Here is a 16,139-nt window from a genome sequence, read left to right on the forward strand (position 1 = left end):
AAGATGAAGAAATAAACATTTCTCACATGGCTTCCCTAGGGCAGACCCAGGCGGGTGTCCTCGGCAGCGCTGCCCCTTATCGGGAGCATTCCACCCTGCCCTGTTTGTCATAGAAACCGGCCGGAGCGGGAGCGCGCTCGCAGCCAGTGGAGTGATTCAGTGGTGATGGGGAAAGGCAGGTGGAGCAGGTAAGTCACCTCTGGACAGGAAGGTATAAAAGATACTTGAATTACAGCGGCAGGGCCACTTGTACACAGGGAGCTGTTAAAGGTTACTTGTCTTGCCAGACCTACCGTGCTTGGAAACAACTTGGGAAGCTACCGGGGAGCTCGAATACCAGAAGGCGGCTTATAAATACAAAAGACCCTGAGCTTAAGACTATCCTCTGGAGAGAAGACTCCTCAGGGGTAGAAATCAAGAAATTCAAGAACATGCTTTTCTCCTTCTAAACAGCACTCTGAACAGGTATTTATAGACTTTAATCTGCTGTACACCTCTTAACTTGCTGTGTATTCAGTTGCTCCGAGTTAAAGATACCATTAGGGAATCATGTTACAGAACAGTGTTGGCCACTATCTTAACTGCGTGTTCTCTTTTGTCTGGTCTTATGGTGTAGAAAGAAGTTTTCTAGAACTTGTTAGGAAGTAAAACGTACTTAACTACTTAGTTTTAAATCTGAGTTTATGTGTCTCTCCTGAATGCTTTAGTTATTTACTGATGTTCCCAAAGCTTCTGGAAAGCCCAGGTAAATCGCTGGGAAAGCAAGGTAAATAGCTGCAGGGTCTGAGGAAATGCAGTGTGACCGTGGAGGTCTGAACAATGGAAGGTGTTGTCTTGTATTTAAAAAAAAAAATCATGTGATTGTGTAGTGCAAAAGAACCCCCCAAAAACAACAGAAAAACAAACCAACCCCCCAAACCCTAACTAATTCTGTTAGGGTTCTGTCAGACACACTGCATGTCTTCATTGGGACTCTCCAGCTTTAGTGACTGGCTCTCAGTCAGTAGTACAGCAGTAGTGCCCAGGAGAAATCTTGGTCCCTGCATTAGCTGCTGCCCAAACCCAGTTTAACTTTCTGAGCATCAGCACTATGGCAACACACCAAAAGACACAACAAGCAGGCAGACGTTGACCTGTGCAGTGTGGCAGAGTATGAATTAAAACTCTTTCCCATGCCTCGGCTCTGTGCCCTACTCTTCATATCTTCCCAATTTACATCAACTACCTGTGTCACGTCTGATCAAGGTGCCACATAACACCAAGACGTTGATAAAAATAAGTAGACTCTAAATTTATTAAAACTAACAAGCATCTATAGTGTCACGATCATCTTTAGCAAAGGGAAAATGTGGGCAAAAGCTTGTATCTTCATTTAAAAGCAACTGTTGTCAGTAAACTTCCTCAAGTTTACTATCAAGATACTGCGGTTGCTATAGCTGTCATATTACAAACTAGTAAAAACCCCAACAGAACAGCTTTTTCACATAGGTTATGAAATTACAGTTTGCATAAACAAAGGCGCTCTCTTTCTGAGATTACCTTCTGCCACTGGTTTTGCTGCTCGTAATTTCTGACAAACAGTCCAAGCTGAGGGACTGCAAAGAACTGGGTGTAGAGGATGGAGTTCTGCAAAATAGAAGATTTAGTAAGAAAAAAAACAACCAGGGGTTTCCCTTATCTATGTGCCAACTTGGGCTTGGATTTGTAATTCAGCAGCATCTGCCAGATTGCGCTAAAACATGCATGGTGATCTGTAGCCAGAAAAAAATACATTAAAAAAACATTACAACTTGCTGAAAAGTGCAGATAGTCTGTGACTGAAAATTTAACTTGAGGAGAGGCTTCACAAAAGTTTCTTCATTTAGAATAAGAGAAGAAAAAGAAGGAAGGTTCTTAAAGTTGGTTTCAGCTCTGGCAATGCTAGCTGTGATGGGATAGGGGAGAATACTTCATTCTTAAATAATGGAGACTTTTTTTGTGCAATGTGAGGAATATGCGGTCTTTCTGATACCTTAAATTAGCCTTTCATGCTGAGACGTGGAGTCTCTAGCCCATGCTGGTGAGCCACTGCTGGACTGACTGGAGACCTATAATTACAGCAGCAATCTGAACATTTCTGGCTTGTCATCGGTAAATCTCCCAACACAAAGAATCAAGCCTAGCTAGTTCAGTGACACATCCTAAAAAAATGTTCCTCAGGCATACAGCATCAGGGCCATCGCTGGGAATTTCCTCCAGCTAAACACTTGCTTGCAGGTAAAAGTGCTCAATAGCTGAAAAGTCATGTATCTGGATATCACAATGTATGCAAAGCGGCACATCTAGCCTAGGATAACTGGAACTCAAGGTAATACTTAGGTTGCTGAAAAGGCTGGAGTAAGTTGTAAACCAATGTGCTAGAACTGGTGTATTAGCCATTCAACTCAAGGCTCCTGCTTGCACACCACAACAAAGCAGAGAGTACATGGCAGCACACAGCAAGGCTTGGGCCGTGCTGGCACTCCTCCAGGGCTGAGGACAAGGAAGAACTGTGTTTCCCTAGGGAAATCAGAGCAACAAGGAAACAGTGGAGAATTCCCCTTGCTCTGGCACCAAGGCCATTTCCTCCAACATTGCTTTTCTTGCTGTGTCATGGTGACAAGACAGAGATGCTTCTCGTGCTGCTTGGGGCCAAGGATGGAACAAACTTTGCAAGATAACAGTGTTTCCTCACCTCCCTTGGGTTCTCCTGTGACATGAGGGAGTTCAGATCCCACCGGGGATAGACAAAACCAGGCAGCATCGTTGCGTGGTGCCTCACTTGCCTGCTAGGCAGCACGCAGAACCACGATTCAAGGCACAGAGCTCTGTCTGAGCACACCAAAGCGAAGAGATTCACCTCCCTGCTACCTCCACAACTGAATAGTGTTATCTGTCTCTTAGGCCTTGCTCATGCTGCCACCGTAATATCTGAGTGCCTCCCAGACTAATAGACTGCCATAGTGAGGTCCCTACTTGACCTCATGGAGTCTTCTGCTCTCCTCCCTGCTCAGGTGTCGGGGAGCACCAGCTGGGGTAGGTTTTTGTTGTGTTTTTTCTGCCCAGAGGGAGGCATGTATGGGGAAAGACTGCACCCATCTATAATGCCATGGTGGTTCTGGTGAAAAGGCTTTGGCTGGATGGTGGATCTCTGCTGGTTGCTTGCTTCTCTGCAGGATGTTTAACTCCACCTTCGGTATGCAGCTTCAAACAGGCTACCTGTGTCATTCTCACCTCTAGCAGGGATCTATTCCAGGCTCAGGATGCAGTGGAATTAATAAACTTGCTCTTTGTTCCTTTTAAGGGGTTAAACATAGGTCTGGTGATGGGTGTCTTCACATTGTTTAAAATGAAGGCTGTGGTTTTCTTCTCTTCTAGAGTCTCCCAGGGCTCTATTTATTTCCCCGGGCTCCGTCATGTCGTGCTTCACGCAGCTGTGGCACTCCAACACGCCAGACTCTCCCACCAGCCCAGTCCCTGCATCTCCAAGTGAAATCCCCATCCCCATCAGCCCCATTGTTGTCACCTCCCCAGGAGATGGCAAGAGGAAGGCGAGGTCCCCAACCGACAAGCCAGGCTCTCCGAACCCAACATCTCCGAAGCCAGCCTCCCCTGTGGAGTGTTCCATTTGCTTCAACACCTATGACAACACCTTCAAGACACCCAAGCTGCTCCAGTGCTCCCACGTTTTCTGCCTGGAGTGTGTAGCCCGCCTGAGCACAGGGCTACCCCCAAACCAAGCAGAGGACCAGCTCCCCTGCCCCTTCTGCAGGCAGCTGACCAGCATCCCTCTGGAAGGTGCCCCAGCACTCGAGACCAGCAAGGAGCTCCTAGCCACGCTGCCTCCTGAACTCCAGCAGGAGAAGGTGCTGTGGATGGAAGGGACCAAGCTCTGCTGCCGTCAGTCATCTGATGACCCTGAGGATCCAGACTCGTGTATCTCCATTGATGTCGCCATGAGCAAGCCAGAAACTCCGGAGGCCCCCCCGGCAGGGTTAGCTGGGAGGCTGTCCCGCTGCGACATGTGCGATGACTGGAAACGCATCGTCCTTCTCTCTGCGTTGATCATCATCCTGTTCTGCATCATTCTGTGGCCAGTCCAGTGTGCGCTGAAGACAGGGAACCTCCGCTGCTTCACAAGGACTGTTGCAATGAGCAGGCCAGAGTATCTTCCCCCTAAACCCACCACAGTGGCAGCACCTGTGACACAACACCCTTACCAGTAGCAGCGAGGCAGCCCCTCGCTCCCGCCTAGCGAGGCTGTCGGCTCCCTCCCCACGGCACGTCAGGGAGGCAGGAATAGGGCCTCCTGCCCTGACAGCATTCCTTGGTTTGCTGGCAGACCCCGTGGCCCACTCCCCACACTCCTCCTGTGCCTGCACTTGAACACATGCATCCACCTCCAGGAGCTCTGCTGAAATACTTGCCTGCCAAGCTGTCTCCAGCCCAGGAATGCTCCAAGGAGCTGCCTCAGCATCCTGCTGCCAAACTCTCCATGGAAACCAGAGCTTCGAAAGGAACAGACAGGTTTCTAGGACTGTTTGCCTCGAGTGGCACACGGCTGTGTGCTGTCTTGGCTGGATACCAGACGGCAGTGGGTGCAGTTCCTCTAACTCCCTTAGGGAATAAAGGGCTATTTTTGCAAACTGAAGGATCTACATGATTATTCCTAAGAGGAGCTGGGATTGGGAGGGTAAAGACATGTCAAAGCCGTATAAGCAGATGAAAGTTATCCTTATTCCACACGCTTGAAACATTTCCGTTGTGTTAGTCAATGGTGGAGGTGTAAATGCTGCCTCCTGCTGACAAAACATGGATCTGTCACTGCTACCCACCACCTGAGTTGTGTTACCATCCTGATGAGCTTTTGAAAAGAACGGAGTGGCCATTCTACTCGTTTTTCCTAAGAAGATGCTTAAAAATCACTCATCCCTACCTGGAAAGTGATTTTGAACACAGGGGGTGAGTTCTGTTAGGCACACTGACACAGCAGTATAACCCTGCCCCTCAAGTTACTTCATCAGCGAACTTCATTCATACTTCTCACTGGCAAACTGTTGCCAAAACGATAAAGTTCCATCTTTTGACAGCTTTACCCTCCTAATCTTAAAATGTGTCAGTATTAAGACACAGGCCAGTTGCTTACACTGTATTTTTATTTAATGCAGTGATCTTCTGACAGTGATTAACAAAAGTCTTCATGATTAAGGTGGCTTACAATTGTTTTCTATTCAAACACATGGATGTAAGATGGTATTGTATACAAGTACCATACGTATATGTATTAAATTATGTTTTATACAATGCAAGGTGTCAATTTGTAGCAGTTACTCCACATTTCCCTTCTTACTTGCAGTTGGAGGCGCTCACTTAGCAGTCCTGAGTCCAGCTGCATTCCCAGATTATGGTAGCTACATAGCAGGTGGCATGTCTGTACTCTGGCTCGTGCATCAGCTGTCCCAGTGCTGTGCAATCCTGCACACTTGGACAGCTTTATCCTGTAAATTCATACTTACTCCCATCGAGGCGGTGTTGTCCCAGGTGTGACTTCCCTCTGTGTTTACCTGATTTGACCTGAAAAATGAGAAGCTGCAAAGACTGCTCATCTTTTGCTTCTTCCCAGCTGGATGAAAGATGCTTCCAGTCTCCCTTTCCAGAAAATCTAATTTGAAATAGAAAAGGCTGAAGCAACAGCAGAAGTAACTCAAGTCTGTTGCTATGCAAAACTCCTGTGGAAAGCTGCTGTGTGTGCTGTATCTGCAACACCTTTGTTGTTCAGCTGCAGGCTGGTATTATCTGTGCCAGCCACATGTCTGCAGAAACTACTCCAGGCACTGTAACAACTTCTGCCAAAGTCATTGGGCTTGACAGGGATTCTCACTTGTATCATCCTGTCCATTCCCCCGTGCTTGCCACTGAAAGGATATCTTCACAGCACCAATTTAAGAGTGTTCTTGGAAAAAGTGACTCAGCAAGACTTAAGGCAGAGAAGGCACTTCCATTTTACCCAAGGTGCATTTGGGACTAAGCCCAGCAAATGGACACTAGTAGAGATGAAGTGCTTTGTCATTACATCTTCGTTACAATTCAGCTCCCACTGATGAGACCTAAGGGCAGGGGAGAGGGAAATAACATCTTCAGCCTCATAAAAATCTATTGTTACGGTGACAAATGGGCCACAGAGATGTTGTCACAGTTCCAACCGTTCCTAGTAGTCTGTCACAGCATCCTTGTGGGGGCTGCCCCTTTGCACTTCCCCTTCTCACCATGTACTTGGAAACAAAGATGGAAGGTTTAGCTAACACGCAGCTGAACCTCTCACTTATGCATAGTCAAAAGGAAGGTTCAAAGCAAGTGAAAATAGGGCCCTGAACAGTAGCATTTGGCAATGGGAGGCATTCAGGATGCCCCATTGTCCACATCAACTGTCAGTCACTTTCCCAAAAAGCAAACTACTTAAAAAGAAAGGAAAAAAGCCTTGAGAATATTCAACATTTATTAAAAGTGCAATAAAAATAAACAGTTCTCCTGTCCCTGTGACAAGGGACCAGAAAGACCAGCCAGGAAATACAGCCAAGGTATGTCATTGTGCTTTTGTTCAACCCCTTCTGCTCAACACTTGGAGCCGGCATTCCAGGCACTAATACCCCAACCACGCAGCAAGTCCATCCAGTTCCAGAGACCTAGGAGGACTTCAACATCAGGTCCACGCATGCTCTGGAGGTTCAGGCACCAGCACTCAGACCCAGGGCTCCCTACAGAGCGCACCTTCAGACACTGATGAATCCTGCAGGAAGGGGTTCTTTGGCAGGACTATTTGCAGGCCTTAGGGCTGGAACAGCAGGAAACACTGGCAGTCACAAGTCAAGACTTATCAACAGAGCTGGAATACTCCACTCAGTGACACACTCATCTTCATGGCACTGGTCAAGTCACAAACACTCCTACAACACCCCTACTCAGCAGACACAACACTTGCCTTGTCATATAGTTGCAGGGGGAAAAAAAGAGGTCATGCTGCAAGGTAATGGCAGAGCTGCATCAAGCTTAGAGGGGCCCAGCTCAAAAAGTTCAGCTCAGATTAGTATCCTAGGCTGTTACTCACAGGTGTGGCTAAAAGCACAGCGCACAGTCAAAGCTGCTTTCCTATTCTTCAGCACCCATCAGCTAGGTGGGATTTCACTCAGCTCAACATTCAGACTCACACAGTCAAATATGGAGATGTTCACCTCTGTCTCTCAATGCTGCTACGAAACCCATGTGCAGAGCGGCTAGCAGGCTCTCAGGCACACACACACGCATCTGCTGTACTACAGCAGCAGAGATTGCTCGGTGTGCTTTGGCAGGGTTGCATAGAAATCTAGAACTGGTACAGCCAAAAGGAAGCGTGAGAAGAAGAATCAACAGAGGTGCAAATACCTGGGTCCAGGCAGTGCTCTCTATTTCTCACCCTCACAGGCAGCAAAGTTACTCCAGGATTTAGTCTAAAAACACTTCTAGCTTAGAAATGATTGACCTAATGAAAACATTAAAGTCTACTAACATTTTACTAACGCCCTAAGTGGGCAACCCTGGGAAAGCTCATAAGCAAATAATCATTTCCATTCCTTTTAACAATTTGTGTGTAAAAAATAAGAATCTTAAATTAAGAAAAAAAAAAAAATTAAAACTGAGCCTTGATGCCCTAATGAATGTCCAGAGGCACTTTCACATAAATATCAACCTACTGATACAGGGGAGAATGGGAGAAGATCCTTCTCATGAATAAGTTAGGTCAAGGCATGTTCTTAAGTGCAGAGTCTGCTTGCTTCTTACAGGCAGCTTCTTTCTTCCTTGCTGAATCCAAGGTGCTTGGGGAAGGCAAGATGGGCAAAAAAAATTGTCCGCAATTGCAGAACTTGGAAAGGGTGGACGTAAACACTGTAAATCCTGCATTCCAAAACAAGAAGGAAGGGTGGCACAGTTCATAACTGGGAGAAAAGTGCATTGATAAGGTTACAGAGCTGAGACACTCCCAGCGCGTGAAGTCTCTCCTACGTTTGCATACATAGCACAGCCTTGTTCTCCGAGTCCGACAGCTTCCTGACATAACAGTGCAAAAAGCAGATCTCGCCCCCTCACTGGTAATGTTGTAAATGTGTTTCCCTGTTGAGATCTCATTACCCCGTTTCCCCCTGTTCTCCCATCAGCAGCTGGCCACAGCCACATCTTTAGGCTCCGTCAAATTTCATCGAAGCATAGCTGCCTTCCCTGATGCAGGCAGAACACAGAGATCTGCATAAGCTGAGCTGAAGAGGAGCTGGGTCAAACGCAGTGTAAACAGACTGTGGTGACACTCTCAGTTAATCAAGGGAAGCATTCCTACCTGTACAGCCTCCATACAGCTCACCTCTGGCTCCTTTATCGCCCTGTATTACTCATCCCTGAAACCTTTGGGCTTTTGATGTTAAGGTTCTCGTAGACGGAAGCTGACTCATCATCAACCCTGTCAAGAAACAAAGCCTTGTTATTAACAGCCTCACTGCTCTGGATCTTTTCCCAGAGGCAGGTGGCCAGTGGGAAGTGGGTAATGGCCCAGCCAAGCGCCCTTGTTCCCTCCCCAGCCTTGCAGATAGGACAACATCAGGTTACCCACTGTTCCCAATCCCTATTTTCTCTCCCTCTGGCTGGGCCACTCCTCCTAGGTTCAAATACAGCTTGGGGATGGAGCTTTGAACCTTCCTCCACATGTCAGCCTTTCATGGATGCAAAGTTTCTGCGGGACCAGTGGATACAGTTCCTGGTATTTCCTACTCTTACTTTCTCTACATACCCAATTTCTCCGGATTTTCCAAAATCTAATGGAAGGAGAGGGCTGCTGCAAAGGCCAGATCCAAATACCTTGAAAGCAGGTTTGACACCCAAAGCTGAACTCACCAGAGCTCTCTGGAGCCAACAGTACCAGCCACGTAGAGCTCGCCTTCCTCAGCTCAGTCCCACACAGTCCTCCCTGCCCTCATTTATTCAGAGCTGCAGTTTCAAAGTCGGGCATTTTAAACAGGGGACAAACGTTTCTAGAGTCCAGTGGGAAAGATCCCAACTGGCCAGATAGAGCAGGAGTTGGAAGGTTCATAATGCCAGCAAAGGATCCAGATTTCCCTTTAGCACTGCATGAAAGCAAGGTCTTTGTGGTTGCTAATGCACCACAGGACCAGAGTGGCTCTGCCTGCACCTGCTGGTGGGGTGCCACGGGAGCCAAGCAGCGCTCTTCCCTGCCTCCTGCTCCCCTCTCCCGGCTCCCAGGGCGGCAGCTGCCCGAGCCCCGGACCGGAGTGCCCGGCTGCAGGGCCCAGCTCTGGCTCTGCCTGCAGAGGCAGCTCTGGGCACAGCGGGGAGGAGCCACCAGCGCTCCGGCGGTGGCCAAACGCCCAGAGAAGAACGTGTGACATCTCTTTTTGTCCTCTTCTCTTCAGTTGGATTTTTCATTCTGCACGAGCCCAGCAACAGCATTTCTGCCTCCAGTTTAACACCCACTCCTCTGCTCCTAGCCACCTCTTCTTTCAAAACCAACCCTGCAATTCAAGGTGCCCAAAAGCTCTGTTATTATATAACTGACATGTGTCCCTACCCACTCACCTTCAACTTACAATCCCCTCTCCATCACTCACTGGTATCCCATTACTTGGGGCAAGACGGAAGAACATAATTTGGGGTATTTTATCTCTGCTTATGTAAGGAACTCATGCCACTCAGCACATGATCCCTCTCCACATGGGTGCGAATCCACCTCCCTCTGCTCTCTTCACATCTTCCTTCAGATTTTGCTGCAACAGTCCCTCAGTGGCACTAGCACAGTTTCACTCTCTAGCTGATTCTCCAGAGACGCTCTCCATAGCCAAGGATATGGGGCACTACTCACTAAAGGCTAGGATCTATTTCCTCCTCTCCTTTCCAAAAGCGTAGCACACAAGCAAGGTGGGCTGCTACCACCGCTGCTGACAGTGTGGTGGGATCTCCTGTTTATTTTTAGCCATTCCCATACGATAGCCAGCAACTGGTCAGGTTTCAGGTATGGGAGAGGCAGGCTGGCAAAGGATAAATACTGGGGCCTTTGCTCAAGCTGTTCTCTCTACTGCTTCAGAAGTTCTTAGCCCTGGCAGAGGGACATTGAGCTTACACAGACTGGGCCCGTGGTGAAGGGGGCTGCCCTTTGGCTCTGCCTTTTTCCACAGGAGAGTAGCCGATATTCAAGTATTCTCGCTCTTTCCTCTTATTCCTCTGAAAGAGAAAGCAAAGACAATAAAATCCCACTCAAAGCAGACACAGAAGAACGCCTTAGAAGATCCTGTATGCCAGCAGGGTAACAGTGGGTGTGGGTTTATTTCCATGTGTTCAGGGTATTTGAGTTCCAGGGAGAAGGTGGGAGTGGAAGTGGTGTTTGGTGTGCGCCAAGTTCTGCCCTTGCTTTTCCAACCGAGCCAAAGGGGACTCACCTGTTCTTCTTCCAGCCTCTTCTGCTCAGCCTCAATGTACTGCTGAACAGCCATGTAAACAAACTTGTACTGTGCCTCTGTCTGCACCATGCCCGAACGCTGCCTGCGTACCATCTGGATAGTTTTGGGGATGTCAATATCACAGTCCAAACCTGCTCAAGAGCGAGAAGGTGAGGTTTAGGGAGTGGGAATTAGGTTGAAAAATTATTTTCTTAAGACAACTTTGAAAGCTTTCAGCATCTCACTGCACACAGTGTCAGCAAAGCCCCAGAATACTGTGAAACGATTTGGTGCATCTCTGTGCCTAGATTTTTTTTTTTTTTTTTTGCCTTTTCTTTTTTATCCCTGCCAGGGCACCTTGGACTGAGAATGGCTGAGGCAGGGCTGACTTGCTTGCGGCAAGGGGAGGGGAGGGGAGGGGAATTAGGTCTGTTCTGTGGCAGCTTCCTACAGATCCAGACTTACCACCCTTGCAGGGTTTATGAAATAGATACAACCATTGCTGAAGAGGGTCTACCTGCCTCAAGGCTCCCGGACCAGACCCGGAGATACCATGGAGAGCTCCACAACAGCTCTAGAGTTTCAGGTAAGGGTGACAGCCCTTCTACACAGAAGAGTTCGGGGGACTGTCGTGGTTTGACCCCAGCCAGCAACGAAGCACCACACAGCCGCTCACCACTCCCCTCTCCCAGTGGGGTGGGGAGGAGGATCAGGAAAAAAAAAGTAAAACTCATGGGTTGAGATAAGAATAGTTTAATAACTGAAGTAAAATAAAATACTAACTACTACTACTAATATAATAATAATAATGAAAAGGAATATAACAAAAAAAAAAGAGAAATAAAACCCAAGAAAAGACAAGTGATGCACAATGCAATTGCTCACCACCCGCTGACCGATGCCCAAGCAGCGATCCGCCCCTCCCAGCCAACTCCCCCCAGTTTATATACTGAGCATGATGTTCTACGGTATGGAATATCCCTTTGGCTAGTTCGGGTCAGCTGCCCTGGCCGTGCTCCCTCCCAGCTCCTTGCACACCTGCTTGCTGGCAGAGCATGGGAAACTGAAAAATTCTTGGCTTAAGATAAGCGCTATTTAGCAACAACTAAAACATCAGTGTGTTATCAACATTATTCTCACACTAAATCCAAAACACAGCACTGTACCAGCTACTAAGAAGAAAATTAACTCTATCCCAGCCAAAACGAGGTCAGGGACTTATTTCTAAAAGGGCTACTGGAGTTACACCCTTACTGAACCTGTTTCCCCCCGCCTCGCCCTCAACAAAAGAGGGTTGTCCAGGAGACCTTGAAATCCTGGCCCCATTGATGCCAATGAGAAGACTCTCCTGTGCTGTGGTGCTGAAAACATCTCCCTTACTAGAGGGCTGTCCATGTGCACACCCATTTGGAGAGGGTTCACATTTCATTACGATAGAGCTCCATTTCTTCGCCCACAGAGAAACGAGGAACTGGGCACAGTACAAAAGCCCTTCTCACCCTGCATTCAGGCTAAGCCTATGCCTACTGTTTCCCGGACAAGCCAAACCCACTGCTTGGAGATCACATACCCACTGCTTGCACAAGAGCAGGATTATCCCACAACTGGTCAGAGCAAGCCAAATGGTGAAAGCCACGAGATAGACAGGGAGACATACCTTGCCTGTGAATAATATCCACCAGAATATCTATCACTATGATGGTGCCTGTGCGTCCTATTCCAGCACTGGAAAGAGAAAAGAAAAAAGTCATTGCAGGAAGAAACATACTCCAGAGTTAGTCAGCTCAGCTCCCACACTCATCTGCATGCCTGGTCCATCCTGGGCAGATTTGGCATGGCTGCTATAAGAGAAGCCAGGAGATCAGAGTCTAGCAGGCTGCATCAGAGCTACCAACTCCAGATCAGGCCTGCTCTTCCCTGCACTATCACCAGTGAGGCTCTGCAGGAGGGCTGTATGTTCCCATGTGTATACTTATATCCCAATTGCCCATCATCAGCTCACGTGATGACCCAGCTGCAGGTGTAACGAAAAAGACGACGAGACACATTTTTATTACCCATCCCCACTGCAGCACACTGCTGATGGCCCACCGGTTCGTACCTGCAGTGCACTATGATCGGCCCCGTGTCTGGAATGCTTCGCTGTGCCCGATTCACTTGGTCCAGAAAGCTCAGAACCCCTCCTGGTTCATTGGGCACCCCGTGGTCTGGCCAACTAAAATACTGATAGTGCTTCACCAGCCTCGGGCGCTCATCCTGCAGGGAGCAGACACCCACCACCTAGTCAGAAAACCTCTCCTACTAGGAGGCTTCTCTCCTTCCTTTCTTTTTATCAAAGCTGGGGCAAAGCGGCCCAGAACTTAAGCAGTGGGACCATTAAGCAAAAAACCAAACAAAACAAAACAAAACCACCCAAAAACCCAAAACAAACAGAAAAGCCACAGCTCCCTCCCCAGGGGTTCCAGCACCAGCCTGTTCCCAGCACAGTGGGCAGACAGCAGCAGAGGACTCACCCTGTCAGTCCGCAAGATCTCCAGCTCCCGAAGGTAGTAGCCCTGGGCCTCACGCTCGCTCACGTTTCGCACACAGATGCACCCGTATTCCTTGGTGCAACTCTTGTCTGGCCAGTAACGGAAGCACTTGTTCTGCAGCAACATCAGATAGCTGCTCATTAGTCGAGACTGGGGAGCTGGAGGATGAACCTCTGAACACCTTGCTCAGGGATGCTGCTGCATTCAAAGGGCGTGTAGCCCCAGTGTAGAGGTTTAAAGGAGAGCCATACACACAGAGCATTTCCTTTGAACTGGGGATGTACCGGAAAGGACCATTCCTATATGAAGGATGTGATCCCTAGGGGAATCTCCCTCCTCAGGTAGGCATTGCTTTGCCAAAGGCATAGTCTTGAGACACAGCACCTGAGCTGTTGGTCTGGTCATCGCCTAACTCCTGAGCCAAATCTCCATCCCAAGGGGCTATGTAGTCTGCCTATGCCCCTCCTGTCCTCCAGCCCATCCCCTCTTTGCTATAGTGATTTTGCCAATACAAAAGAAGGCTTGTGAGTAGAGCTATCTTTATCTCATCTCTGCACTAGGCTGCTGCAAGCACAGCCTCCCCCTCATTCCTAAGCAAAACTGCTAGTGCCAATCATAACTAGCTCCTCTCTGTACTAGGGAAGGCTGTTCTGGTAAATGGCTCTGCATGGAATTTCACTGTATCCTTGGCCCCTACCAACCCACTCTTAGTGAAATGCATAGAGGCGGTACAGATAGGTTGCACAATTACTTTTGTCCCTCACACAGCTTGCAATGCTACCCCCCTCCACCCCACGTGTGACAAGCACGATGCTTTCTCTCTGCCACCTGCAGTTCCCCAGAGCCTTGAAGCAAGTCATATGAGGGATACTCCATTAATATTTATGGGGCTGGGGAGACTGGCTGTGCAGAGCAAAGTGGTATGTTTCTTTCACAAAGAAGAGCTAAAGCAACATTACAAGACAGAGGAGAAATGAAATGAAAGCTAGCCAAACACAACTTAACTAAACACTATTAGTACTAGCAGCAGGTAACTTTCAGGCTTGGGGACAGCACCCTACAAGCGCTCACCCTGCCCCGCTCCACCTCCTTGGTTGTCATGACAATAACGTGACTGTTCTCTTGATACACCATGGCCCAGAAGTCATTCACTGTTGTCTGCAGGCAGCCCTGGGTGGCTATATAGATCTTGCAGTGCTCAGAATTCCTTCCATCTTCAGGGATGCTCTGAGGAGCAAAGGAGAGGGAGAAAAAAAAAAGCCAACGACGCAGGAGTGAGGAATTGAGAATTGCTTTAGTGCACCTTTAGCAGCAAAGTCAGTGCACCTTGCCATGCAGGATTTCTGAGCTAGCTGATTATCCTCTATTCATCAGACCTGTGGACACAAACCGCTCTCATCACCAGCTTCAGAGTCGCCAGCAAAATGGTCTGCCTGCCTCCAGGGACCTTTATGCTGCTGTAACGCCCATTCCTGCACAACAGACTCTTGCCAGCAGGCAGCTGCAGAAGTTGCAGGGGGACATGGCAGGAATGCAGCCACCTTGAAGGTTCCCCAAAGGCTGGTGCTTAAGTGCCAGAGCAGCATGGCTGGAAATACAGCTTCAAGCGGCTCTTAGCTTACAGATGACAATTATAATTTGACCTCAGAGATAATGTTCAATGACAGAGAGTCTGGGTCAGTCCCCTAGAACCTCCTGAACAGTAGGAAAGGAGGGGACTGAGATAAACTCTTAGATAGGGGCAAATAGGACATGGCAGAATGATGAGATCCCTTGGGGTACAGTAGAAAAATCCAGTGTTTGGCCTGGACCCAGTGAAAGATACTGGTCCTGACAGGCCATTCCCTCAAGACTTACACCATTACTGCACTTACCCACCAGAAACATAGCACTGGGCTGAAGACAGCCCTGACACGGTGTCTTCCCTTTCCCAAGTACCTTGATATAGTTGGCATTGATGTAGTCTGACCCAGGCACGCTCTCATCTACGTCTCTGAGTGCCACCCGTGTGGTATCAACTGAAGGAGAAGAGAGTCCAGAATGAACACAGGAGTGAGTCACACACACAGGAGCATGGATGGGCTTTGCTGCAGGGCAGTCACAGTGGCTCCCAGCAAGGGCTCCCACAAGGCTCTTACTATGAAGTCACATCGGTAACTACTGCAAAAGAGGGTGTAAAATGCTCTCCTAATGACAGCAGTACTCCACATGACCTGCCTCACAGCTGTGTTGCCGATCTACTAACTTGGATGGACATTAGTGATACCCAGCATTGCAGACTAACCTGAGCTCAAGTTTTCCAGTATTTCCTTTGGAGGCTCCAGCTCTGGCTCCATATGACTTTTGAACTACACTTGAGCTCTGAAGCATATTTGGACTCACAGCACAAAGACAGGAGAGCAATTTACTAGTTTTCCATGCAGAAGGGAAGGACCAGGTTAGAAAGGGATGGAGAACGCCACGAACTAACTGTATGACTCCACTAGGACAGTGTACCCCTCTTTCCAACTCAGTTATGATCAGAAAGCTCTGCCGGGTTAACTAGCCCCAGAGAAGGCTGCAGAAATTGTGGTGAAAAAAACCAAACCAGTATTCAGTGTCTCCTTACAGGGAAGGATGTTCTTGTAGCGATTCTTAGCCTTGTTCTCTGGTCGCTGTCCCTCCTTCCTGGGGTAGAGGAGCTTACACTCTTGCTGCTGCAGCATCTGTGGAGCAGAGTACAAAAGAACAAACAGTTCTGGGCAGACAAGGGGAGTCAGAGGCAAAGGAAGGGCTCTTTCAACTAGCTGCTTGGCTTCCTAATGCTGAGAAGAGCAGAGGGAGTGCTGGCAGGAAGGGAAAGGGAGCCAAGAAACAGCACGATGAGAGAGTTAATGGGAGGAGAAGGCACAAATCCCTGCAGGTAACAAAAGGCACGCAGTTCTAGGATGAGGAAGGAGAAACTGCCTTGGACATGAGAAAAAGCAATGAAAAAGGACCAGGAAGTAACTCAGTTGAACATGGAAAACAGAGAAAGGAGAAACAGTGTTGAGAAGAGGTCCTCAGTGCTGGAAAACCATGACACTCCCATGCAAATATGGTATTCTTCACCCACAGGCACAAGTGGGACAGAGCACAG

The 16,139-nt window shown here is 48.4% G+C and overlaps 2 protein-coding genes across 4 annotated transcripts in view; one reads left to right on the forward strand and one right to left on the reverse strand.

The window, feature by feature from the left end:
• The first annotated feature begins 3,002 nt into the window (after positions 1-3,002).
• RNF223 (ring finger protein 223) lies at positions 3,003-4,286 on the forward strand. The gene is made up of 2 exons (XM_050909628.1): positions 3,003-3,054; positions 3,397-4,286. Exons 1-2 carry the CDS (start codon positions 3,003-3,005, stop codon positions 4,242-4,244), a joined length of 900 nt encoding a protein of 299 aa, XP_050765585.1. The 3' UTR covers positions 4,245-4,286.
• A 2,210-nt stretch (positions 4,287-6,496) lies between these two features.
• The window catches only part of LOC127024767 (tyrosine-protein phosphatase non-receptor type 11-like), a 58,507-nt gene continuing 48,864 nt past the window's right edge, over positions 6,497-16,139 (reverse strand). For 2 of the 3 annotated variants that reach the window (XM_050909429.1, XM_050909431.1), the window contains exons 7-16: positions 15,630-15,726; positions 14,960-15,039; positions 14,093-14,248; positions 13,004-13,135; positions 12,592-12,746; positions 12,148-12,215; positions 10,491-10,642; positions 10,175-10,275; positions 8,384-8,503; positions 6,497-7,947 (exon numbers count right to left, since the gene is read on the reverse strand). In XM_050909429.1, the coding sequence (XP_050765386.1) occupies positions 8,419-8,503; positions 10,175-10,275; positions 10,491-10,642; positions 12,148-12,215; positions 12,592-12,746; positions 13,004-13,135; positions 14,093-14,248; positions 14,960-15,039; positions 15,630-15,726 (1,026 nt within the window). In that variant the 3' untranslated portion in view covers positions 6,497-7,947; positions 8,384-8,418. The remainder of the gene's footprint in view (positions 7,948-8,383; positions 8,504-10,174; positions 10,276-10,490; positions 10,643-12,147; positions 12,216-12,591; positions 12,747-13,003; positions 13,136-14,092; positions 14,249-14,959; positions 15,040-15,629; positions 15,727-16,139) is intronic. The other variant, XM_050909430.1, reaches the window with a different exon arrangement.

The sequence above is a fragment of the Gymnogyps californianus genome, chromosome 21 (assembly GCF_018139145.2).
Source record: "Gymnogyps californianus isolate 813 chromosome 21, ASM1813914v2, whole genome shotgun sequence".
Taxonomy (NCBI): domain Eukaryota; kingdom Metazoa; phylum Chordata; class Aves; order Accipitriformes; family Cathartidae; genus Gymnogyps; species Gymnogyps californianus.